Source organism: Xiphophorus couchianus, chromosome 13 (assembly GCF_001444195.1).
Source record: "Xiphophorus couchianus chromosome 13, X_couchianus-1.0, whole genome shotgun sequence".
In the NCBI taxonomy this organism is placed as follows: domain Eukaryota; kingdom Metazoa; phylum Chordata; class Actinopteri; order Cyprinodontiformes; family Poeciliidae; genus Xiphophorus; species Xiphophorus couchianus.
Window position 1 is genome coordinate 16,202,231 of NC_040240.1, and position 24,799 is coordinate 16,227,029.

General features: G+C 39.5%; 1 protein-coding gene across 2 annotated transcripts; it reads left to right on the top strand.

Annotated features, from left to right (window-relative positions):
- The first annotated feature begins 4,131 nt into the window (after positions 1 to 4,131).
- On the top strand, positions 4,132 to 24,507 carry efna1a (ephrin-A1a). Of its 2 annotated transcripts, none has more exons than XM_028036408.1 (5): positions 4,132 to 4,488; positions 19,619 to 19,914; positions 20,983 to 21,048; positions 21,137 to 21,229; positions 22,240 to 24,507. In XM_028036408.1, exons 1-5 carry the CDS (start codon positions 4,391 to 4,393, stop codon positions 22,350 to 22,352), a joined length of 666 nt encoding a protein of 221 aa, XP_027892209.1. In that variant the 5' UTR covers positions 4,132 to 4,390; the 3' UTR covers positions 22,353 to 24,507. The 2 variants fall into 2 exon arrangements, with proteins under 2 accessions (XP_027892209.1, XP_027892210.1); XM_028036409.1 differs by having other exon boundaries at positions 4,133 to 4,488; positions 22,243 to 24,507.
- The last annotated feature ends 292 nt before the right edge of the window (positions 24,508 to 24,799 follow it).

Below are 24,799 nucleotides of genomic sequence, written 5' to 3' on the forward strand. Positions count from 1 at the left end.
TAAATAGACAGTGCTTTTTTTTCTTAAGGGGAGGAGAACATGATGATAATCTGCCATTAAACCTCTCATTTGTATTCACAGCAAAAGGGACCAAGCTCTCTAATGGCTGAGCTGAACTAAATTGGTGACAGTCTTCATTTGACTGTGGATTCAGGGAAGTAAACATCAGCAAATTAGTCCGAATCATGCAGCAACATCCTCAGACCAGAATCTGAATCTGCTGTCTGTAACAGTGGATGTTTCTCAATTTTTGTCAAAATGCATCATTTTATGTTCTGAGCTTTTCAAGACCACAGAGAGTGCGTTTCTATGACATCACCTAATTACTCTGGTTAAAAGGATTGGGGGAAAATATGGATAGTCATGTTCCCATGCCGACACGAAATGGCCGTCCTTGTTGTTTTCCTGTATCTCATTTTCATGCCACAGAGGAGAGCTCGGTGCAAATTCTGCCAGGAATTGAGGTGAAAAAGGTTGTGTTTATGAGGGTGTGTTTTTGTATGGCTGCTGGGATTCATGCGTGGCGTGTTAACACATATCTGGACTTAGCAGCAGAAGCTCTCTTCAGCTACATTTGTTTAGTCATTCGGAAATTTAGGTTTTGGATGACGTTAAGGATCCGCTCATTTTGAAGTTTCGACATCCTGAAACGCAGGTTTTCATTGCAATGCAAATGACAATTATCCTGGCGGTCCCTCTCAAACTCCTTCTCTTTGGATACGGAGCCAGAAAAAACAATTGGATTCTGAAAAATTGATCCAGCAGGAGGATGATGAGGGCTCTTCATGAATACAAAACACTGCCTTTCTGGATGACCTGCTTGACACAGAATGGTGCACAATTACCAAGCATGTATGCCTTTCTGTGTTTGCAGTGTTAGACCTGAAATGGTTTGTCAGCTTGGACAGAATTTTAAAATGCAGATTGCCTCCACTGGCGAGCTCTCACCGCCGCTGAGCGCAGACTGTATTATCTGTAGAGTGCAAAGAGCTCGAGTCGGGGACTTTTGCTACAGAGAGCGAGTAATGAAAGCAGAGAGTGGGTGGGTGGCCGGGTTTATGGAGGAGATCATTGGAAGATCAGGACAAGCGAGTGCAGTTTCAAACAGGAGTTAACAGGAGAGGCTGACAGGTATTATAGGAGATTTTAATCTGCTGGAAACTCCAAGTGGGTTGATGTAACGGCGCTGAGACAATTAAACTGCCTGATTAATAACTGATTCGTATCAATAGCTAAGCTGACAGTTTAATTATCTTCTGAAACTGCCAGCTGAAGCCTTCTCGACTGGTCAAGGTGTGAGATTTGTTTGAGACAAACTTGAAATTTTCACCTCAAGGCTGATTTATTTTTAGGATTCTGTGCAGAGCCCAAAATGATCACTGCAAATTTCTGAAGAGAAGGAGAAATATTCTTCCTTTTTTCTAAATAAAATCTACAGAAAGGGGTTTTCTTCAGTATTCAGCCACCTGTAATGTTTTACCCTTAAATAAAATCCTATGCTGTAAAACATTTGAGCCGCATTTAGTTGTGTCTACTATCTTCTGCTCTTTAAGTCAAATAAATGTAGCAAGTTTTAGATTTTGAACCTAAATGTGTGAGTTTATGAAAGATAAACTTACAGTAAGTTGTGTTAACCTTTTGCTAATTTTGTCAAATTCAAAAGAGTTGAATAAACTAGAGTTTTCAGGCTAGCACTTAAAAAACTGAAAGAAGTTAAAGACAGGAAGTGCAAACTATTTCCCAGAATGCTTAGCGGCTTGCTTTTGTATCCCAAGATGTAAATGCGTTACACTGATCTGACTCTTGCGTGTTATTATGACAAATGTTTATTTTAATGTAATTCATAGTTTGCGAAGCTTGAGGATAATGTTTTGTTCAATGTTTGCTGGATTTATACTGACGTTAAATCACACACACTGTTTACTTATTAGGTGAATTTTGGTCACAGTGGATTTTATTTAGAGGTATCAAAGACCTTTAAGGTTTTTACCTGTAGAAATGTTGAAATCTGTACCACAGCATTACTTTGGGTTGGTTTAACATATAAAACACAAAGAAAAAATAAATTAAGTTTGTGGTTTTAACTTGACAAAATCTAAAAAATAAAAAAAAATCATCAATGCAAATCACTGTATTTAATGTTTTCCCTTTTTAAATGTTACATTTACATTACCATATAATCTACCTTTTATAAAGAGATGTTTATAGAATCTTTTTTAAATGTCATCCTTCAGAGCATCCTGCAAATATGTAAAGCTGGAAGTTTTCAGCATTTTCAGCTCTTGTTGTTTACTGTGATACCTTTAAAAGTTGGGCTGCTGAACAGGCTGCAAATAGAATGTTATGCCAAGCAGAAGTAGGCTTGGAAACGCCCCATGGGCAAAGGAGTGCACTTCACTGAACAAGCAGCTCCCTGTCCAGATTATTTATTCAATGATACAGAAAATCAGAGCTGATCCAATTATTTCTAAAAGCTGAAATCCACCAGGACTGAACATCTGATCTACTTTAATTTAAGTAAGGAAGGATTTTACTAGTAAATGAGGTGCCACTGGTGTCTGTCGTTACTCTGACGTGTCACGAAAACACTGTTGGAAGAAATACACCTTAAGTTAATGGAATCACTGAGCAACCAACACCCTGGATGTTGCCCAACCACTGTTTGAGCATGGGTGGTGCACCTCAGTGACTGACATGGGCTTGGGGGGAAAACATAATCTGAATGTGTTCAACTTCAATAATTGGATTGGCTGTAAACAGTGTAATAAAGTGTAAAAATACAGCGTTGACACTCACTGTGCACATCTTTCTAACGTGAGCAGGGAAGACAGTAATAAACTTTTATAGTGATATCTAAACCGGTTGAAGTTGTTCTGGGAAACAGGTTCTGATTAAGTTTCTCTACAGGAGATACTTCATCATTAAAGTGGATGTAAACAAAAGCTTCAGTGTGTTGCACCTCAGTAAAATTAGAACAGGTAAGCAGTGGTTTCATAAGTTTTATTTAAAAGAAAAAAACAAACAAAAAACATTTCTTTTTACCTAAATGTGTTACTTTGTAATTATGTTATTTTTTTGTTGTGACTTTGCTGTTATGTTAGTCTTTAAAACACCAGAATTTGCATATAAATTAATATATTTTTTTCTGTCTGATTACATCATTTTTAAATGTTATCTCAGTTGTTATGATCAGTTTGTACTTGCCTCATTTCTTGCCAGGAAGGTAAACATCCAAGTAGCTGTTGGATGTCTGCCTTTCACTTTTACTTGAATAAAAAAATGCTGGAGTAATCCTACTTTTACCTGAGTACAATTTTGGGCTTCATAGGGATAAATTACATTGAACCTAATTTGTATTAGAACAGGATGAAGTTTTTCTACTGACACTACTTACATTACTGTAAATGAACTTGACCTTCAAATCACTTTGGAGGTTTAGCAGATTGAACATAACATTAAAACAACAAAGCTTGTGCACAGACCAGAAGTCTCACTTTTACATATATTGCAGGTGTGTGTCTGTGACTTGTGCATTTATGGTTACAGCATTCTTGTTCTTTATTCAGTGAAGTTTACCCAAGTTTAAACTCTGTTTACTAACTTCTGAAAAGTACTAAGTCACTGCGACTGAAAATAATTAATTTATTAATTGCACTTTTTCATTTTGATCTGTTACAGACAATCCTAATAAAAAAAAGGAGGACTTGTAGTTGTCTGATGTGGACAAGTCCAAGCAGTATGAATATATTTGCAAGAACAAAAAAAAAAACATTCAGCTAGAGTTAGTGACAGGTTAAATTTAATTATGGTGATTACAGATAACATTCACCTTATATTTAAACTGGGGTAAATTCTCTATTAAGATGTCAGAACTCCATTTTCCACATCCATAGTAGTATAAATCATAACAAAACATAAAAGCTTTTGAAGAACCCAACTTTAAGGTTAATATTATAATAAAAAACGGATGTCCAAATTCTATAATTAATGTGTATTTGACCAGGTATCCTCCTTCACTGCTGGCCCAAAGCTTGAAAGCGCACCATTTCTCGGACAAGTCTCTGATTGGTCCCCTGCCCTACGGAGGGCGTGTCCTCCAGCACTGGGCGTTTCACAAAACCAGCCTCCACGCAGCTCACCCTCTCATTCACTACGGCTTTGCTGAGTTCACTTGTTCACTCAGAGTTCTTTCCCACTTCTTTGCTACTCTTCTCTCAGATTTACAGAAAGCGTTTATCATTTTTCAGCGTGCAGCCTCGAGGTGCACGGGCGTGCACTTTATTGTCAGTGGTAGTCTGCTTTTTTTTCCCCTTTTTGCTTTTTAGTTTTTGCACAAATCAGTTAGTTCACTTCTGCGAGTCTCTGCGCGCCTCTGACTCTTCTCTCCAGCATGGATTTAATTTGGATTGCGGGCTTCGTTGCGAGCTTCTGCGCCTGGTTTGCCTCGGCGGAGCGGCACAGCGTCTACTGGAACAGCACCAACCCAAAGTAAACATCTCCTCTTATTTCATCCCTCAGATCAGATGCATGCTCAAAAGTGAAGACAACGAGAAGTTTTCATCTTTAATTGTTGGCTAGCAATCCTTCACGATCAGTGTTCGAGTGCATGCATGAATAATTGCAGCAAGTCTCCTGTGGTTGTTGTTTTGATGAGTTTGGGATGGAGGCAACTGGCTGCTGTTGACATGATAATGCCAGACAGTTGGGAGTGTTTCTCCTCCCTCTCTCTTTCCCCCACTTTACGGCACTTTCCTTCGTGCCTTGTTATTATTATAAGGTTGTTTATCTGTAGGTCATGGCTCAACCTGTTCTCATTTAATCCGGGTTTTTTTTTTTCTTTCTTGTTTTGTTTTCGCAATCTGGGTGCGCATGTGGTGCAGAAGTATTTGTGTATTTATCTTTTTAACCTGAAAGCGAAGTTATTAAACATTTCCTGCTATTAGATGGATATAAAGCTGAGTTAAATGGAGGGATTTAATAAAAGCAGCGGGGATTTAAAGCCATTATCTGGACTTTTCGGTAAAGTCACTCACTATAGTTTTTCACCCATTCAACAACATAGAAAGTTCGGTTTTCCTGTTTGCGCTTCTAATTTGTTGTAAGTCGTAATATATCAAGATAAAATCTATCCGACCAGACACCTCTCCATAAATGCACTGCTGATGACATCACAAAAGGCATAAAGTAGCTTATTGGTTATTTTGTATGCATGTATTTTTGCGATTTTATTTTAGTTTTTGATCAACATCACCTTATGTTTACTACTCTTCTGCAAAGTTGTGGCAAAATATTTCAGCTATGTGAGAGAATGATGCATATATTTCAGGCTTGTTCTGCTTGATACTGATTCCTGGGTTTTGCTGACATTCCAGTTTGTACCAATTTAGATATTTACTCCCCCAATAACAACTAAGTAACATTAAAAATGAGGAATGTGCCGCAAGGAATAGAAAGAAAATGTGGATTTTCAGTATTTGTCCCACCGATCAAGGGAAATTATCCACAATTCAATCTCTTTTGGTGCCTTTCTAAATATCGCACATGGACGTAGGCTGACTGAAAATAGAAACGAGAATGAAGAATCTTCAGCAACGATTTTGAGCCAAGTCATTAAATGAAACCAAAATGGCCTGGTTGATGCATTCTGGTAAGATGTTTTCTAAGCTCCAGTATTTTTTCTGCATCAGTCACTTCTTCCTCTAATAGTTTATAATTGACTCAATCCCTCCAGTTTGCCTTCCAATGAATGCATTTGTCCAACCAATGCAATCATAACCATTCTTGGCAACACCAGGGGGAAGAAGTATGAAAAAAACATCTTTCAGCAGTCAGAAAGGGAAAAGTTGTTAAGCTTAGATAAGTACTGTGAGGTCAGACTGCTTTTAGTGCCACAGAACTGGCTAGACTTGTTCCAAAGTTAAAGACGATCATTGATGTTTTTTCAGTTTTTTTTAGTTTTGGTGGCCATCAGAGTCTAAACCCTGGTTTAAGCACAATCTTCCAAACAAAGTTCAGGTTTTGAGTGTTTCTGTGATTTTTATCACTCACAAAAGACACGAAGATTAATTAGTCAATTGGCCCCAATTTGCCAAATTTTCCTTAATTGTATGAAACAGTTAAGTTTCAGTTTAAATACTAAACATTTCTGTTTCCTCTTAATTGTAAAATAAATAAAAACTAAGAACTCCCTCCTTTTTCAGTCTTTGAAGGCATTAAAGAGCATATACTTTGATTGTGCTGGAGTTAGCTGTGCATATTATGATGCATAAACAGGAAAATTGGTCAGTTTTCTAATTGCTCTAGTTTAAGAAAGTGCAGCTAATCTATTGCATGTGTTCCAGTCGGAACTGGTCAAAATCAGAATTAGCCAATTAGTCGTCCAGAAACATTGGAAATAAATCTATGGGGAAACAAATCAAATAAACTCTAAATGGATGGCTTAAGAGCATGGTGCAAAACTTAATGGATATGAAATGGGGTGTTGTTCCTCTTGTGGTGTCATCAAAGCATCTAGCATTTTTTTCTTCTTCTTCTTTAATTTGCCTTTTAAAAATATAGCATTTTGCTGTGGCAAAAAATTATTTAATTACCCAGATGTGTTTTATTGCCCGTTTAAGTTCATATTTGAATAAAAAATACACCACTGGATGGCATCCTTAAGGCAAATGCAACAAAAAGCATCTGTTTCACACATTTTTTCATTCATTGGCTAACATCCTTTCAGCTCATAAACTTTTCCAGGATTTTTACAGGCTTGACTCACAGCAGTGTGTTGAAATATCTGTTGCAATATCCTCCCCATCTAACACAGAGCCCTAACCACTGCGTGGAGTCGTGAGGTTACTGCATCTCCTAAATCAGGGGACGTCTTTCACATCGCGTTCTGCGCGGGCCGTCAGGGAGACAGGAGGGCGTTTATGTTTCAGGTGGCAGGACGAACAATAATGCTGCACGACAGAGACAGAGGAGGTAACATGAAGCCTGCCCAGTAGGTCACACTACGTGGGAGAGAGATGGATTGTTCGGGGAGAAGAAATTGGAGCTCAAATCGTCGGGGTTAGGGACCGGCCGTTTGGAATAAGCGAGGGGGGTCAATTAGAATCATAGTTGATGATGTCTGGGGTGAAACGGCCCGAAGAAGGTCAGGTTCAAGAAACCACAAGCAAAGTTCTGCACACAGAGACACACATAGCGACACATATGAGCAGGCAAGTGCAAACAGAGACTCCTGGCAGACAATCACTCAATCACACCAACGGCGTCTAAATCAATCATCCTCTCTCTCTCTGCAAACACCAAAAGTTCTCCCTCAACCAACTTTCTCCCCATGAGGGATAAAACTGCATCATGTCATGTTCTCAGAAAGTCCGTAATTACAGCAGCAAAGCTTTTCTCTGGAAATCAGAGGAAAGTCAAAGTCCCAGATGGAGAGGGGTTTTATTTTAATGTTGGCGTGCCCCTGCTGTGCAACAACAGTTGCGGTCCCTGCGTACAAACTGGTAATCCGTCTTGTTTGCACTTGCTGTTTTCCTCCAAATGACTCTGTCTCTCTCTCTCTTTCTCTTATCTTAAGCAGAATTTCTGAATTTGTTTCATTCAGTAGATTTTCATCTTTTAATCTCCACACTGCCTCCCCTGTGACCCGCCACTTGATCCAATGTGTTGACGTCCATTATTTCTCCCTTGTGGTGCTCTCCCATCATAAAAAAAGCTGTCGTTAATCAAATCGATCTGAAATTGATGACTTCGGTCCACGCGGCCCAGGCTCATTTCCTTTTTCACAGCTTGTTTGTTCAACAGTACACACTCATGCATATCCACTTCTTTCCCGGTAGTGCCATCGCGCCTTGGGGCCTGCTGACTTCCAAGGTCGAGCCTGCTTGAACTTTTAATGACTACTTTGTTTCAGCGTGACTGAAATCTGTTTGCATTTCAACACTTGTGGTGTGTTTTCCAACTTTTGTTTTAGATTAGCCACAGCTTAATCAGCTTTGATTCCCAGAAAAAGGAGCACAGGTTCTCCCTTCCAACACGCCGACTTGTTTTTTTGTGAAAGGGAGTGTCTTCGTGCAGAAGCTTACTCACACCGTGACTCATGCTCTCTACACATTAACCCGACCGTGCACACACATGTGCCACGCGGTTGTGAAGGTTAACATCCTCCCAGGAGCACTCTAAACCCTGGAACTCCAAATCTGAGGCCATAATTTCCTTTTTCACACCTTCCTTTTTCCACTTTTTCCCGTCTTTTCGCTGCTGGCAGAGCATGAGAAGACCACAAACCCAACTCCCCTTCTTTTCCTTTTCTGCTTTGTACCTGTCGGCTCCTCTCTCTGCCGCTTTCCCCTTCATCCTATTTGGCACAGTTTCTTCTCAGCTTGGCTCTGTGACTTTTTGTTTTTTTAACTGTCTCTTTAACTCTTTACTCACTCATGGACTCATACACTTTTTGCATCAAACCCTGCATTTTAAGTTAATTAGCTTTGATTCTGAATGTTTATGGGCCTTCCTGTACTTCCTGACAACTGTCAGGGTAATCTTGTTTACTGATAGGATTACCCTGGCTCAGCTACCAGTATCAAAGTACACGAAGATAAAAACAAAACATTTGAGATGCTCTAATCTGAATCTCATTGCTAGTATCTCTGCCAGCTATTTTGGCCAATTCAGGAGTGATATTGTTATTGGATGATATAAGAACTACAAAATATGTTTTTCCTCACCTTAGCCTGAGGCGGCGTCAATCATTTATGTTTGAAGCAGAGGTGTTGCCACACTGTGTGTGTGAGGGCAGTCATTTTAAAGCATGAATTACAGATTTTTCTTTTTAAACTGCCTTTAGCATCTTACGTTGATGAACAATGCAGTTAGTGAAGGTAACTCCAGTTGTCTCCCAGAACATTTACGAAAGGCTGCCAACATTTCCAAATCTGACATGCTCCATGCCAGACATAGATGAAAATCTCTGAAGGATGAAATTGAGATAATTTTTCTGTATTTCCTTCAACCTTCCTGTTACCCTGTAAAAGTTCAGCTCTCTCTTGCAACTTTAATGATTCACAGAAATGTTTTCTTATTTCCTCCGACATTACAGAGCATCAAATTAAACGGTGATATCCCTCAACTCCTCAATGTGTACTGCCAGTCAGCTGGCTGAGAGAGAGCATCTACGCTTTTCCCTCATTTAGTTGACAGACAAATTTAATTCATAGAGAGTGCAGTGAAATGTGGCCAGCTGATATCAGCATGTTACACTTGAATTACTCTGTAAACAGCAGACAGGAAAGAAGATATATTTTTCTGTGCAATTACAACTTGAAAGCTGTTTCAAGTTGTAATTTGCATTCACTTTTTTTGGCAGAAGTAGAATTATTTGCTTCTTTCCTGTTTTTTTAAAAGCTATTATATTATGCTTCTTTGTTTTAAACTCTTCTGTAAATGCTGCGGTATGTAAAACTGTGGCTTTTGTAGGTGAGATAATTAAACCCTGAGCATCTCACACACCCCATGCCTGGATTCAATGTGTGCAGTTATTTCTGGTATGAAGGATTTTCTTGCTATTTAACCAGTCAATGTGGCTGTTTTGTGATGCGCCCCATACAAATTGGGGGGAATGGTCTTCACAGTGGGCCACAGAAAGAGAATAGTAACTGGTGTGACCGATCGCGGGTCAGAGTTCACCGTGTGATGAAGTGGCACAGCCTCTATCGGTCTGTCAGTCATTCTGTCACGCCGGTGGTCCCTGAATGCCACTCTGCCACTCAGGCCGGCGCTCTGCCTCTGGGAAACTCTCACTCTTCCCCCTTTCGTGTTTTTTCACTCCTTTTTGCCAGCTTTTATCTCAACTTTACAAGCTGTCCCTTTTCAGGCTATTATTTCCTCACCTCCAACTCTGGTTCTCAGAGAAGGGAATGGGAAAGAGGGAAGCATGCTAAGAGGTGTGGTATATATATATATATTTTTTTTTTTTATCGTTCTTGGCACTAAGGTACTTTGCCCTTTTCCTTCACACTTTTTTTCCCCTCTCAGCCGTATCCCTTATAGCTTCCTTCTTCTATCTTCTCATCAAAAATCCACTTGAGTCTCTTTCTAAGACTCTCCCTGCTCTTTATACCTCCCTGTCTACATGTAGGTTATTCTGAAGATTTGGAACAAGAAATCCCATGAATATAGTAATAATGTTAAGCCTTGGTTCTGCTTCTATATCTGTATTCACATGTGGGACTCAGAGATCACAGATAAAACTGGGTTTTCCCATTTGGCAAAGAAAGATGAAGTTTTGAATTCCGAGTAACTTGACCCAGAGTCACTTCCCTGGAAAAAAAAAAGCATCCAGGTTTTCCACTTAAGTTTCTGATCCGGCCCCTCACCCTTCCCCCTTTGCTGGTCAGCATTCTCTTTAGAAAATTCCTAAGTCGATCCATCTTTGTCTGCCCTCTCTCCCCCTCCTTCTGCTCTTAATCTGGCATTGTAATCTGTCTGGTAAATTCAATCTGGAGAAAATGCTCAGTGAAATGGTCAAATGGACAGTAATCACGTCTTGTGTTGTTCTTCCCTATCCCGTTTCAACTCTTTCTCGTAGTGTCACAGGTAGGAGGGACATGTTTTATTGACTGCGCCATATAATGAATGAGGCCAAAGTTCTTTACACTTCAGCAGGCGAGCTGTCGGGTCGCCACTGCCATAGTCTGCACGCTGTCTCCTGCGTAGTGCTGAGCATCCTGTTAACATGTTTTCCCGGGAAAACTGCGTATCCTGTCTGCACAATAAACAATACATTTCTCACACAGCAACACACGCAACGTTGAGAAGTCTGAATGCAGGAGTTGATTAAACTTCCCAGGCTTTTATGTGGGAAATGTTTGAAGGGTGAGAATATTATGATTAGCAGAGGATTAATTGTTTTATGAGCCATATTTTCAACCAGGATGAATTGACCGAATATATCTTGCTCGGGCTTCACCTCTGATCCAGTCTTACCCCCATGAACCCCTCAGATTGTTTAATCGCCCACTTTCCCATCTTGATTACTCTTCCTTATCTGTGCACCAGACTTCCCCTTTTCCTTAACCTCTCTGCAGTGATTTACAAGAGTCATGGAGGAAGAAAAATCTCAGTTACAGCTGTAATTCCTTATCATGATTAATTTTCAATGAGGAGCAATTTGCCAAAAAAAAGTTGGATATCATCAGCAAAACATAACATTGTGTTTTTTCTTGTTGGGTAAGTACAGGCTGTTGTGTAACTTAAGCCCTGCCTTATATTCAATCCTATTAGAGATTAATCACTACAGATGAATTTTATTACCACAGCTGAAATAAGATCTGACAATTTTGGAAGATAGTCCCCTAAAATTCAGAAAAGCATCAATAAAATTATCTATTTTGTTGGTATTTTATGGGTTAAATATTGGAAAAATTTAGTTTTCCACCAAATCATTACATATATCAAAGCTAAAAACTCATACTTGTAAACATCTGTAAACACATTGACAAATAGCATGTTGAGCTCTAGGTCAATTTGCCTCATTTTGTACAAATCACGTCATACAAATATGCTTAATACTTTCATATCAGTTTGTTTCTAATCTGAGTGAATTCACCACTTTGCCATTTTGCACCTCCATTTCTATACCAACATATTCCATATGCTTTGCATTTATTCATTTTAAAGTATTGTGTTTATTGTAAATAATTGGCTAGATGTTGGAGAAAGCCTCTAAATGTAGAAACGTACATTATAGATTATAAGAGCATAAATATAGTTTTTTATAGTAGACTAAATGTGAAGATTTGGTCTATCATACATCAATACAAGACCCTTCAATATGTCTCAATTGTAAGAGCATATGAAATGATCTATTTTTGGTACCAAATGTCCTGTGGGAAACAAATTTTTTACCTAAAGTTTTTGGTTCAAAACATACAAATCAGACCAAATCTCAGGAATTATTGAGATGGTTATAAAAACGTCAAATCTCATCTATAATTTAAGTTAATCATATGTTCTTTCCTCAAGATTTACACCATGCAATACACTATGGTTTTATTTATATTGCTTTGGATGCTCATGGAGCCATTAAACACTTATAAGACATGACCTCCATCCATCCAAAGCAACTCTGAACAACCTCCTGCTGGTAAAACTGATTTATAACCACATTTATTGGCAGCACGTAATGGCTAGGTTTTAGAGAATCACTTTAAATCACCTGTTGTGAAAGCAGGTACAAAACGAGGCCCTGAGCAAATTCATGCATTGTCTGTTGGAAACACTTAAACTACAACACAACAAAATGGCAAAGGGGTGAAAGAACTGCATGTTTTGAGTTTAGTGAAAATTACTTTTAGAGTAGAAGGTATATTTGGGCCTCAATGGGAATAAACAAGTGATATCTTCATTTTCTTCTGTACACCCTCTATTCAGGATCCTGTCTAGCATTCAGTTGCCCCATTAAATAAACATTTACACAAATCAGAGTCTGCAGGTCAAACTTTGAAGGCCAGTAATGGTTTGATTGGTCCATTTCTAATAAAGGTTTGAAGCTGTTTTGAAAGGCGAAAACATAAAGGAAGAAGAAAAAGATTTAAATTGTAGACATCAATCTAGCAATTTGGTTGTATAGCCATTTGGCTCCTGAGAGATGTGATGTCAATGCTGACCTTTCTGCTATGGCCTTTTTATGAAGTACAAATGGTTCTGGGACTAGTTTGAGACAGTTGGAAAGAGCATGTGCATCTATCTGAGCTGTTCGGTACCAGAGAAGAAGTCAGTCTCTTCCGAGCTTTGTCATTTTGCTGGGTGGCAAAAGCAGCTTGGCCTGTTCATCCAGAGATGCTGCTGGGGTGACCAATGATGCAGTCAGGAGACAAAGATTGAGTGGCAGGCAGGGGAAAGCAGATTGAGACTGATGACAAAAAGTCACGCGGGGCCACAAAGAGTGAAAAGTTGGAATATTATTTAATTTAATTTATTTTATTTTATTAGTTAAGAGGGGGGAGTCGAGAGAGCTCACTGGACATTTAGGCTTGGCACAAAATCTCTTCACACTGCAAATGGCGGACCAGAGACAGCCGCATATTTGGAATACCACCAGAACAGGTTGTGATTGGCTCAGTGAGTTTGAGGTGAGGGGGGGAAGGACGGGGTTGACATGAGGATCTGGTTTGCTTATTGAGTGATGAAAGACGGACAGAGTGTGGGAGGGGACGGCTGGCGGTGATGGATGAATGGATAGACAAAAGTTACAAGAAGAATTCGAGCCGAAACACTGAACTGTCGGATTTTAAGGCTTAATCATCTTATTAGGCAACATGTGGTTCTGATTGGAATATCTTGAAGCAAACTGCTCCCCTGTGTCCATTTTTTATTACTTTGTTTTCACTTTTCAATCACGGTTTTGCAACATCTAAATTACCAGTAATGTTTTCTTTGAACTCCAAAACTGTTGCGTACAGGAGTAATGCCTGCTCTTGATGTGAGGACAATGGAAGTAGGGGGAAAAAAGCTCCAGCCTGCCTGTCTCACACATTACTTTGTCCCTGATTGGGCCTCGCTGTCCACTCTAAGCCCCTGTATTAAACAGAGTCTGGCGCTGATGAATGGGCTGCAGCAAAGACTCTGCTCCACCCAATAATCCAGGCCTGGATGAGCCGATTAGATGGACCCACACATTTTGGTTCACTATCCCTAGCTTTGTTGAGGGAAATTACCAGGAGACATAACCCATACAAACATAGCCCAGGACATGATAGTTTAATATTGTCTTGTTAAGACAAAAGGAAGTTTTGGAGTATTTCTTTACAACTTTATATGTTTAAGATCCTCGGGTGCTGATTTGACAACTGTCCAACCTTTGATCCACATCGTGGCCTCCTCACCTCAGAGGTCCGGCATTCCAGAGGGTGATAGAGCAAAGAGATGGGAGGGTGATGGATGGATGAAAGGAGGGGATAGAGGTTGAGTAGAAAGGAAAAAGGCAGACCTAGGAGATTAAAGAAGAGCGATTAGACTCCTGCTCCCAAAGAACTCTCCAATAAATCAAGGATTCCTTAGCGTGTGAAGAGGAAGAGAGGCCGGATATGGTCTGTAGTGGATTTTTCACCAAATTCTTGACCACTTGACATTCTCTCTCTGAGCTATCATAGCTGTTCCTTATTGGCATTCATCTTCCACCTTATCGCGGATGAAACGCACTCCCAGATTCCTCAGAGCTGGAGTGAGGCAAAACACACACACGCCTTCTCAGACATAAACAATCACACACTTAAATGTATCAGGCCGAGACAGACACACATGCAAACAATACTCGCTGCATGCCTCAGTTCCACAAATCATCACAAAAGAGGGGAAACAGCCGCTCCTCCACGCTGTGACATTTACAGAAGCACTGGTGTGATTAATAGGAAGCATCCTGGCTTAAGCAATATGAATAAATCAATACATCCCATTTACAAACTGAAAGAAAAAGTCTGGAAGAGGAAAATAACAAGGGACCGCCAAGTTGGGTGTGAAAGAAAGATTTGTCGGGGCGTTGGAGAGTAAAGGTGGCGGGCTTTGACATTGTTAGCTTAATTTCTAAACACAAGAGCTAAAGCTTTCTTTGAAGGGAGTTACTCCAATCAGTTAATTAAGCTGATGATGTGGAACGTTTCAATGCCGAGGCGCTGGACGGGAACAAAAGGCAGTGGGATAATTAAAACTGTTTGCCATTAATAAAAGGCATTAGCCAGTCTCCCCTGGTGTGCATTCAGACACCGTTCTCCCTGCTAAGTGAGCCGCTCCTGTCTGAAACGTCAATAGAGACGCCGTATGAAACGGCTGCATTGATAAAGCACGAAACAGAAACACTTACTGATGGGGGAACTTCAAAAGCCATTCCCAACCGGAGCCCTTTGACCCGCCTCGCCCACTCCTATTCATGTCTCCCGTCTCCCCCGCTCAGACTCTCACCCTAAATGGGTTGGAAGTGGGGAGCAGGAGGGCATAATTACCCCCTCCAGGGTGACTTTAATACCTCTTTTTGTGTTTTTAATTGCGCCCCCTTTGACCCTCTTTTGATGAACACACCGCAACCAGTTGGTAATCAAGGTGTAAGCAGATAGTTTGTTGGGGGGATGATGGCTCTGTCATGGATAACACATACACACCTCGCTTGTTTGACTGTGTTATCGATTCAGCTGCAATTGAAAGTAACAGCAGGGGGAAAAAAACACTTCCGAGCTGATCTGGTAAATAGAGTGCGGCAGGCAAGCGGGAGATAAGCGCTGAGCTTTTTTGGACCGTGGCAAAATGATAATTATTGTTCTTCCTCTCCACAAGTTGGCTGCCGCACACTGTTATCAGCACAGTTTGGTGGTAGTTTCAGAACTGTACTAAAGAAACCTCGTATTCAAATGGTGGTTTATCTGGCCATCAGCAGCAAGGGAATGCAGTCAGGCGGAGATTGGTAAACTGATTCAGGGGGAAGGGAGAGTCGGGACCTAGAGCTTGGAGCCATAACGTCTATCCTGTTACCAGGGGGTATCAGGAAGACCTATGGCAACAAACAACCTCACTGACTAATGAGCGACTGGTGCCTGTGCATGGGCCTGAGCACTTTGATCGTTAGTCACACATATGGAGCCTGTCACTAAAACCCCACCAAATTCTACTTGTTACATCCAAAGGGGTTTATGAGAAAAGGCAGAATTCACAGAGAAATATCTACTTCAGCTTAGCACCCTGAAGGCTTTTGAGAAGTCATAACTTGTAAGATTTATGGAGAAGATAGGTAGCTCTCATTTTTTTCTTCCAAGCTCTTGAAAGCTTGACCCTGCATTCATTCACCAGCCACTTTAATAGGTGGTAGTTGAAGCCAACTCGCTGAACTTTAGACTGAGCTTCGGAAAGAGGAAGGAAGGGGATTATAGTGACTTTGAATGGGTTGTTGATGCAAGATGAGCTGGTTTGAGTGTTTCAGTGACTGTAATGTTCTGATTTACAAAGAATAGTTCAAAAAGAGAGTATATCTAGTGAGATGCAGTTTTGTGGAGAAAATGTTGATCTCAGGAGTCGGAGGAGAATGGGGCTGATTGGTATGAGACGATAGAAAAGCAGCAGTAGCTCAAATGGCCACTTATGCAGAATATCATCTCTGAATGCACAAGTTGAATCTTGAAGCACATGCAATGAAATTTGATAAACCGAAGCTATGATCTGCATATGTGCACCAAAGTTTAACAATAAGTGGTTGGAAGAATTTGCCTTGTCTGATAAATCATCCTATATTGGATTGACAATTCAGGCTGCTGGTGATGTAAAGATGGGAGATGTTTTAACTACAACTGAACAACATTTATGGGTGTATTTCAATAAATTAGATTGAAAAGTTATTTTTTATCAACTCAATATGTATCAACTACATATAATATGGATTATTTACAAACAAAAGGATGTTTCAAGACCGCTTATAATTTTCTGCTTAAACATATTAAAACCACGTTTAATTCCTTAAAGTGAGAATGCTAGATCAAATAAATGAAACATTTTTAATACAAAAATATGTGATAGGTATGTCGTAATTTTCAAAAAAGGTATTTTTAATCTGACAGAATGCATATTCTGATTTACTAAGATACACCTGTAAACGCCACCTTTTACCTGAGGATGACCTCAGTGTTTCTGTTTTCTGATGGCTACTTCCTGCAGGATAGCACGCTACGTCAGAAAGTTTAAATAATCTCAATGGTTTACTGAGTTAATGGTTCTCCAGTTTCCTCCACAGTTGCCTAATCTCAGTACACCAGGAATCCTCTGGGATGAGGTGAAATGGGAGATTTCCATCAGATGTGTGCAGCCAAAGCAATCTGCGGGAATTGCTTGATGCTGTCATCTTAATACCAAAACATTTCAGGAATGTTTCAAACACCTCGTTGTATCTATGCCTTAAACCAGAAGGGGGTTCAAATTGTTGCTAGAAAGCTGTACCTAAAGAAGTGGATTATGATTCGCAGATATATTGATCCAACGGTTGGTTGTCTGTTTTTTCAGCTTTCGAAAACCCAATCCAAACCCAACTCATCGCAAAAGCAACAGAACTCTATACTGTGCTTGAAAGCTGTTAAAATATTTAGGTCTGTCAAATCTCACCCCTCCTTCGGGATTCCCTTGATACCTCAGAACAGTAAGAGGCGGTAAACTGATCCACATTTCATGGGGGCTGGGTGGTAATCTACCAGGGGAGGAAAAGTAGCTCTGTGTGGGTTTGGTGGGTGTAAATAGTAGGTAGCTACAGCTTTAGGTTGTTGATAGATGGGAATTAGTGTAAAGTGTGTGCGACAGTGTGTTACGAGCGGCCAGCTACTGCTCCTGCCTGGTGATAAATGGCGTCAACAGAGAACAGAGAGCTTTAGCTGTGAGCCACCCTTGGAGTACTCACTCAGCCAGGAGACAAAAGTGAAATACCTTTGGTGGCAATTCCCTGGAGATAAACTCATATCTATGAAGGATGAACTCAGGAGGGAGAATCGTAGATTGTTGAGACATATTGGAGTTAAATTCTTGTACTCTGCTTGACTTTTCTGTATTTTTCCAGAGTGCAGAAGGCTGAAATCCATCTTTTTCTGCAAGGAAAAAAAAGGTTTTGATGAAGACTATCGTAAAGAGGGTGGAGGACTGAAAGGAGGGATTCATGGAGGAGAGAGAGACAGTCTGACTGTCTCTGTGTTTGTAATGAGAGGGAATGTGATGGAAGACAGTTAAAGCCTATCACCATGTTGCATGTTCGTTCAACTTGGCTAATGAATGGGTTAAAACATATGTTTCTATGCCCCATACAGCTTAGTGTGTCTCAATCGTGTTCTGTATGTTAACTGATTATATCATATCCTATTTAAAGAGGGGAAAGTACTGAGCTCTACTTGTGTGGTTTCATGCCTTAGATTCCTAATTTTGTGTTGCATAATCACCAGCAGGATTGCTGAGAATGAACCACAAAATCTGTGATGAACAGCATGATCTAACGCTTGTTTTGATTACGTAGTCTCTCTGCATGTCTCTTAAAATGCATATTATGACTCAAAACAAAGTTTTAACCATTAGAATATTTTAAATTTTACTGGATTCACTCTCACAAGCATCAACTGCATCACACCCACAACACTGGATGAGAAATATTTAACTTTTTTATTCATATTTGACAAAGTTTATAAAAAAGAGAATGTTTATTGTGATTGGGTATTTTAAAATTATTCTAAAAATCACTATTCTTAGCTGCAGATAAAAATGTTTGGAAGCTAATTGTGCTGTTAGCATGCTAATAGTATGCTAGCTGGAACTGGACAGCGTGATTTACGGTAACTGCTTTTGAGGGAAAACGCATATAAACTGTAATTAAAATAAAATTGTGTATGAAAATATATTGTATAATGCATGTTTCATGTTTAGATTTTCTCATCAAAGTGTAAATTATGCTATCTATGCATTTCTGGCACTTGGATAGCATAATTACCATTTTTAACTGGTAAGATATTGGGAAGCTATTTTGGGTAATTTTAAGTCTGGAAACTTGCATAAATTTATAACACTAGCAAAGGCATTGACTGCAGCTGTAACCATGTTGCAATCTTCATTAAAAAGTATGAATGGGAGGCAATTAAATACCCTGTACAAACATGTTTGTTTTTTGTCTTTTTTATAATTTAAGGTTGCATATAATTAATTAAGCAGTAAATACCTGGTTTAATTGTAGCTTAAGTTTTTATATTACAACTTACACTGCAGCTCTGTCATACTTTTACATATTTTAATTTGTTAAATGAACATGTATGCTTATCCCAGCTGTGATCAATTGCCCTGATCACTCCTGGGATCAGGGCAATTGATTTGCTTTGGCATATTCAACAAATCTGAAATTTTATAATTAACATTTGTTTGGCTTTACCATGCTATTGCAGCATTAACATGCTCATGCTGACATTGACGTCATTGTACTTTTACTGTATAATGAAATTAATACATGGTAAATTATAAAAAGGGGGAAACATTACTTTTGAAAGTTTAAACAACACATTTTGGCTGCTATTTGGAGAATAAGTGGTTTGAATAAAGTTTTTTTTGTCTGTTTAAGTGCATTTTCCCATTATGCATTCTGATGCTCCATCCCTGAGGTGTTTGTGTGTAGCCTTGCTGCTGTCGATACTCATCTCTTGTCTTGACGGGCTAACTGACTGCTAATGTTTCTTTGTAAACATCATTCAACTCCTGGGGGACACGGGATCGATGCGCGCTCTGTGCCAGCTCCTAGCCCAGCAGAGCTCAGCAGCTACTTCACATTCATCCATATTTATGCGCAGGTTCTCAGCAGATTGCCGTTTCTCCCTGTTTTCTCTTTTAATTCCACCTGAACATACTCATCTTCTCGGCCCAACATCCCCTCTTCGTCCCACTCTCCGTCTCTCATTTATAGGCTGCTCAGTCTTTCCTCTGATTTCCCTGTCGTACATTTGACGTTCATCCGATCAATATATAATCACAGGTTTTGAGGCTTACATTTATCACCCCTCCTGAGCTATAACTACGGTTATCAGTCTCCTGCCACTGGCGTAACCTTCCTCACCCTTCCTCTCCCCCTCTGCAGGTTTCAACGGGACGACTATGCCGTGGAGGTGAAGCTCAATGACTACCTGGACATTGTTTGCCCTCACTACCCTCTGGGCGAGGTGCCGCAGGTGGACGCCGAGCGGTATGTGCTGTACATGGTGGAGCGTGAAGATTACGTGTCCTGCAAGCCCCAGTCATACGACCAGATGCGCTGGGAGTGCAGCCATCCATTTGCTCCTCACGCTCCAGAGAAGTTCTCCGAAAAGTTCCAGCGTTTTACTCCATTCACGTTTGGGAAGGAGTTTCGTCAGGGAGAAAGCTACTATTATATCTGTAAGTGCTGTTATGGTTTTGCGTTTGTCTTGTTTTGTGCAGAAATAAGTTTTTGACTTCAGGCATGAGCTGCAGGTCTTTAATCTACAGCAACAATGTAGTGGAAATGTTTGATTTTTCTTTGAGTCCCCTCAATGCCATGTCATTATTTGGCATGTTAGTCAAATAACACAAAGCTTCAGAAGTTCAAAATGTCAGTTTGTAAGGACTTGATCATAAAATGTTGGGGGTTTTTTTCCCATAAAACATTTTAATTAAAACATTTCTAAAATCCCTGCATTGCTTTTATAAGGTTTGAAAAACCATGGAATTTGATTTAAACGTTCTATGTGTCTGGATATGTTTGGAAAGTTTTCAAATTAAAAAATAAAATTGAGTAAATAAAATACAATCTGAAAAAATTGCCATTTCCAGTCCTTGACTTACCATCTAAAAGTTTGAGATTTGTAAGTCTGATTAGGAAACCTGACATTAACTGATTAAATGTCTCAAAATATTTTAAGTCTGCTCTCTGTAAGGCACTGTAAAAACAGATGATAAATTATTGTAAAGTGCTCTAGTTCATATTGTAAATAGTTATAATGTAAGCCTAAGGAGACATTAAAATCCTTATCTTAAAAGGTTAACACAAACTCTAATCTCAGGGTGGCCCCGAAAGAGGGTGAAATTAAAGTTAATGTAATTATTCTCGTGCTGAAATCTTGGCCTGATAAGAAAGCATGACTACAACAATCTCCGTGCACCAGCTGGAGCGTAGTGTTCAGCTCTTTGAAGCTTATCGTGTGCAGGCTGTTGGCATAGCATGTACCGTGTTTGTCCTGCTAGACTGTGCACAGAGCTCGTGCAATTTTGTCACCCTTACCATGGTTGTAATTAGAGGAACGGCGGGACGAAACTCACTTTGCCTGGTCGCAGATGGCCTCCCAAGGCTTTGTTGCCAAGAATTTAAACGTGTGTGTGCATGTTTGCACCCTTGCGAGCATGAAGGTGGATTAAAGGGGAGGATAAGTGCATTAGTCTGGATGTTAATGCCTGTGTCGTCGTTTCCCCATCTTGCCTTCTCTGCAGCCAAACCTTTGCACCACCACGGCAAAGAGTGTCTTAAGCTGCGGGTGGACGTCATTGCAGCTGATGGTGAGTTCACCTACATCTCTGATGAAAGGAGAATAGCGGGGGACAGACCAAAGCAGGAGATCTAATCGTGTTTCTGTTTCTTACTTAGGCTCCCAGGAGGCCAGAGTTGCCAACAAAGGTACAGGCGGGGGTGGAGTTGGAGCAGGGGGTGGTGTTCACAACCCTTCCAACAAACCTGCAGGTACGCTCACCAGTCCTCTGTGATGCAGTTTTTGAAAAAAAAAATATATGTATATATATATATATTCAGACCACTTGAAGTTTTTACACATTTAGTTAATTTTCAACACTTTCTGTGTACAAAAATCTGAAAAGTGTGGCATCCTGCTGGGAAGCGAACCTCTGCAAATGGTTTTTATGAAAGAAGAAACAGAAGAAACAACTCTGAACTCTGGCTAGCTCTTGTGTTCCTGCAGGAAAAACAGTATTCTCACAGCATGATGCTGCCAACAACATGCCAAATTGTAAAAATGATGTGCCAGTGGGACTTTTTATGGCTTTCCTCTTGTTACTCTTTCCCAAAGACTTGTAGAGTGTTAATAGATTCTCCCACCTGAACTTGCTTCCTTTACAGCTCCTTCAGAGTTATCATGAACCTTTCAGCTGCAGTTTTGCCACATTCTTGTCATTTTTGGGTGATAATTTTGATAACATTCTGGTTGATGTTTAAAACTAGAGAGATTTTACAACTTAATCCTGCTTTAAACTTCATCTAGACCTTTTCTCTGACCTTTCTGTGGTGTTCCTTGGTCTTCATGATGCTGTTTGTTTATTATGTTCTCTAAAAAAAAAAACAGAAATGTTTATGCTGAAATTAAATGAGCCAAAGGTGAACTCTCGTTGCGAATGTAGACTTCTACGGTAATTGTTTGGATGTTATTTCTGGTTATCAGATAAAAGGGGGCTAAATACAAATACACACTACACTTTTCAGATTTTTTTTTTTTTTTTGCCAATACATTTAGAAAAACTTTCTATCTTTTTACTTCCACTACAAAATTATGCACCCCACCATGTTCGTCTATCACATAAAATCCCAGGAGATTGCATTGAAGTTTTGAAGTTGAAACTTTGGTAAAATGTAACAAAGTTCAAGGAGTCTGAAAACTTTTCAAAGGCATTGGAATTCAGGCTTAGTTTGAGGAAGATTCTGGGGTGTAATCTTAATGTCTTTTCTTTATTCTCTTCCAGCAGATGACCCAGTTGCAGTCCTTCCAAATGTCCAAAGTGTCCACTCTGCAGCTGCGTCTACGTCGCTCTCAGTCGTCTCATTGCTAGTCCCTTTACTACTTTTGTTACACTGAAATGAAGCGAAAAGACTTACTTTTTTTCAGGGACTAGAGTGAAGACAGTCTGTGGGGTTGGAAACCACGGACTTAAAATAAAAATATTACCCAATGCTGGCCGCTGGGAGAGACTTTCAGAACTTGTAAAGTACAGATGGACCCTCATTGAGCATTTGAGACAAAGTTTTTGTGCTTTGTCTTGTTTTCCAGAAGATCACAGTATTTTATTTTATTTTTTATTTTTTGAAAGCCTAGCCCTATTTGAGTTGTATTTGTCTGGAGGGCCATGCAACAACATTTTTGCAGGACACATTCCTTCTAAAACTATGAAGAGGAAGAAGATATCAACATGGATGAAGAACAACCAAGAGCACAGACACTAACTTGACCATCTAGGTTTTGGATTTCTGAACTCGAGCCAAAGATCAGCCCTCTTTCTAACTTGTACACTATTCCACCTTTGAATATTGTGTGCTGATTTGTTGTGTTATTGTTACTGAGTGCTGTTGATGTCTCAAGTGATTACTTTTCTCTAAATGTAGCATTCATACACACAGGAGCTGTTCTCATCACCACCGTTGCTTTGTGGACCATGTGCTTACACACTGTAGCACTAACAAACTCACATGCAGCGGCTTTAAGAAGGCTTCACACACTGGTTACAACGACAAGCTTTTAAAATAAATCACTTTTCAGATCCTTTCCTGTAGAATATGTGACATTTAGCCTGCACAATTCAACTGAAAAACAAAACAATCAGCAGGAAAATAATAAGCTTGGCTGCATATTTGAGCATATTCTGAAACGAAGCGCCTTTTAATTCAATTTCAGCATTTAATCAAATTTATTTGGTAATATTTACCTGCTCTATGTTGAAGGATTCCTAAAATCTGTCATATTGTGAGGATATTTCTTTGCCCTCTTCAGGTGGCCTGTCCAGATTTTCTTTGAAGCTTAGTTATCTACTAATCTAAAGCCACCTTACGTTCCAAAACACCTAAAGGTTTTTGAAACCATCGTGCCACAAAAGCTTAAGTTTAGTTTTTTTTTAGACTAAAACACATTTTTCCAAAAGCTTCTGGAGGTTTTTTGTCACATGTGGAAACCAACAGCTCTTTCAGTGTTGTTGCATCCTTTCCTGATCAGGCTATGTCTGCTTTGTTTTTTTCATTTCGGTGAAATTAAATTTTTTTGTAATGTTCCCGCATTTCCACACTCTCTCAAGTGATTGGTGTCTTCTGTCGCCGTTACATAGTGCATATAAAATGCTCTTAATTGATACCTTGTTTTGTAAACCTCTGCAAACTATAACTTTATCTAAGGGATGCAAATGTCAAGAAAATCCTCAAATTTAAAATCCATTATTTTGTAGCCAACTTTTTTCTATTTAGTCTCAAAAATAGACAGTTTCACTTGAATTGTGCAAGAAAAATGTCAGATTGTATGTGGAAAAAGTTTTCAATCTTATTGTCATTTTAACAGGGGTGTGTGTAGGCTTTTCGGAAGCCGCTGTAGTTCGAACACTGACGCACACCTCCACCTGATGCTGTGTGAACACACACTACATCCTTTTACGTGTACATTCTGTGAAGATAATTTATGACATTTTTTGCAGCTCAGAAGTTTTACTGTACATACCTTGTGCTCACTAAATGTAATGTTTACTGATGGCGATGAGTGCCGGGGGCGCGGTATTTGTGTGAAAGGGAATGTATATGTGCGTGTGCGTGTTGAACTGAAAATAGGAGAATGTACTTGAGCTGTGGGGAGTTTTGATTTGAAAGAGTGTCGAGGCAAAATGTTCTGCAAATAGCAAAAACACTGAGATGATGACGTGTATCGAGGAGAGGCTGGTCTTCTCCGTTAGCTGGGTGAAGCCACTGTAACGGTTAAACTCTGACATGAAGGGCTGGTTGGAAATCTTTCTTTGTGTTTAGTTTTTGATCTCTCTCATAAAACAAATTGTCACCAGTTCACAGCAGAACAGGACACAGCATCGAACGGAGTTGCTAAGCTCATCTTCAAATGACCAGAAACGACAAAGCACAACAGTGTATGACTACCATCTTTCTCTTCTTATTTTTTACCTGAACTCTCGTTGCCTAATTTTGTACATGTGTAAGTAAGAGAAGTGTATAATATGTCCATATGTGTATATATATATAGATTATATTAAAAAAAAACAGTTTGATAAATGTGAAACATTTTCATGTGAAATAAAAAAGATATTTTTGGAAAATCAGACCAGCTTTCTTGTGTTTATCTGTGGCTGTGATAGCAATACTGTTTCAGGGATATTTTAAATGAATGAATGCATTTATAGCTATTATTTTAAAAGTACAAAAACTGTCAAGAAACAAATGCCTGAAACTTTAGATTCTCAGACTGTTACTTAATCCAAGTGAAACTCACCATATTAGAATATGTAATATTTAAATCATGTCACAAAAAGGGAAATTAGCTCA

Excerpts from the sequence above, each read along its gene's own strand:
- efna1a (XM_028036408.1), top strand. The coding sequence starts at position 4,391 with ATGGATTTAATTTGGATTGCGGGCTTCGTTGCGAGCTTCTGCGCCTGG. Across the intron at positions 21,049-21,136 it reads GGACGTCATTGCAGCTGATG|GCTCCCAGGAGGCCAGAGTT; the intron begins GTGAGTTCACCT and ends TTTCTTACTTAG. Across the intron at positions 21,230-22,239 it reads CCCTTCCAACAAACCTGCAG|CAGATGACCCAGTTGCAGTC; the intron begins GTACGCTCACCA and ends ATTCTCTTCCAG.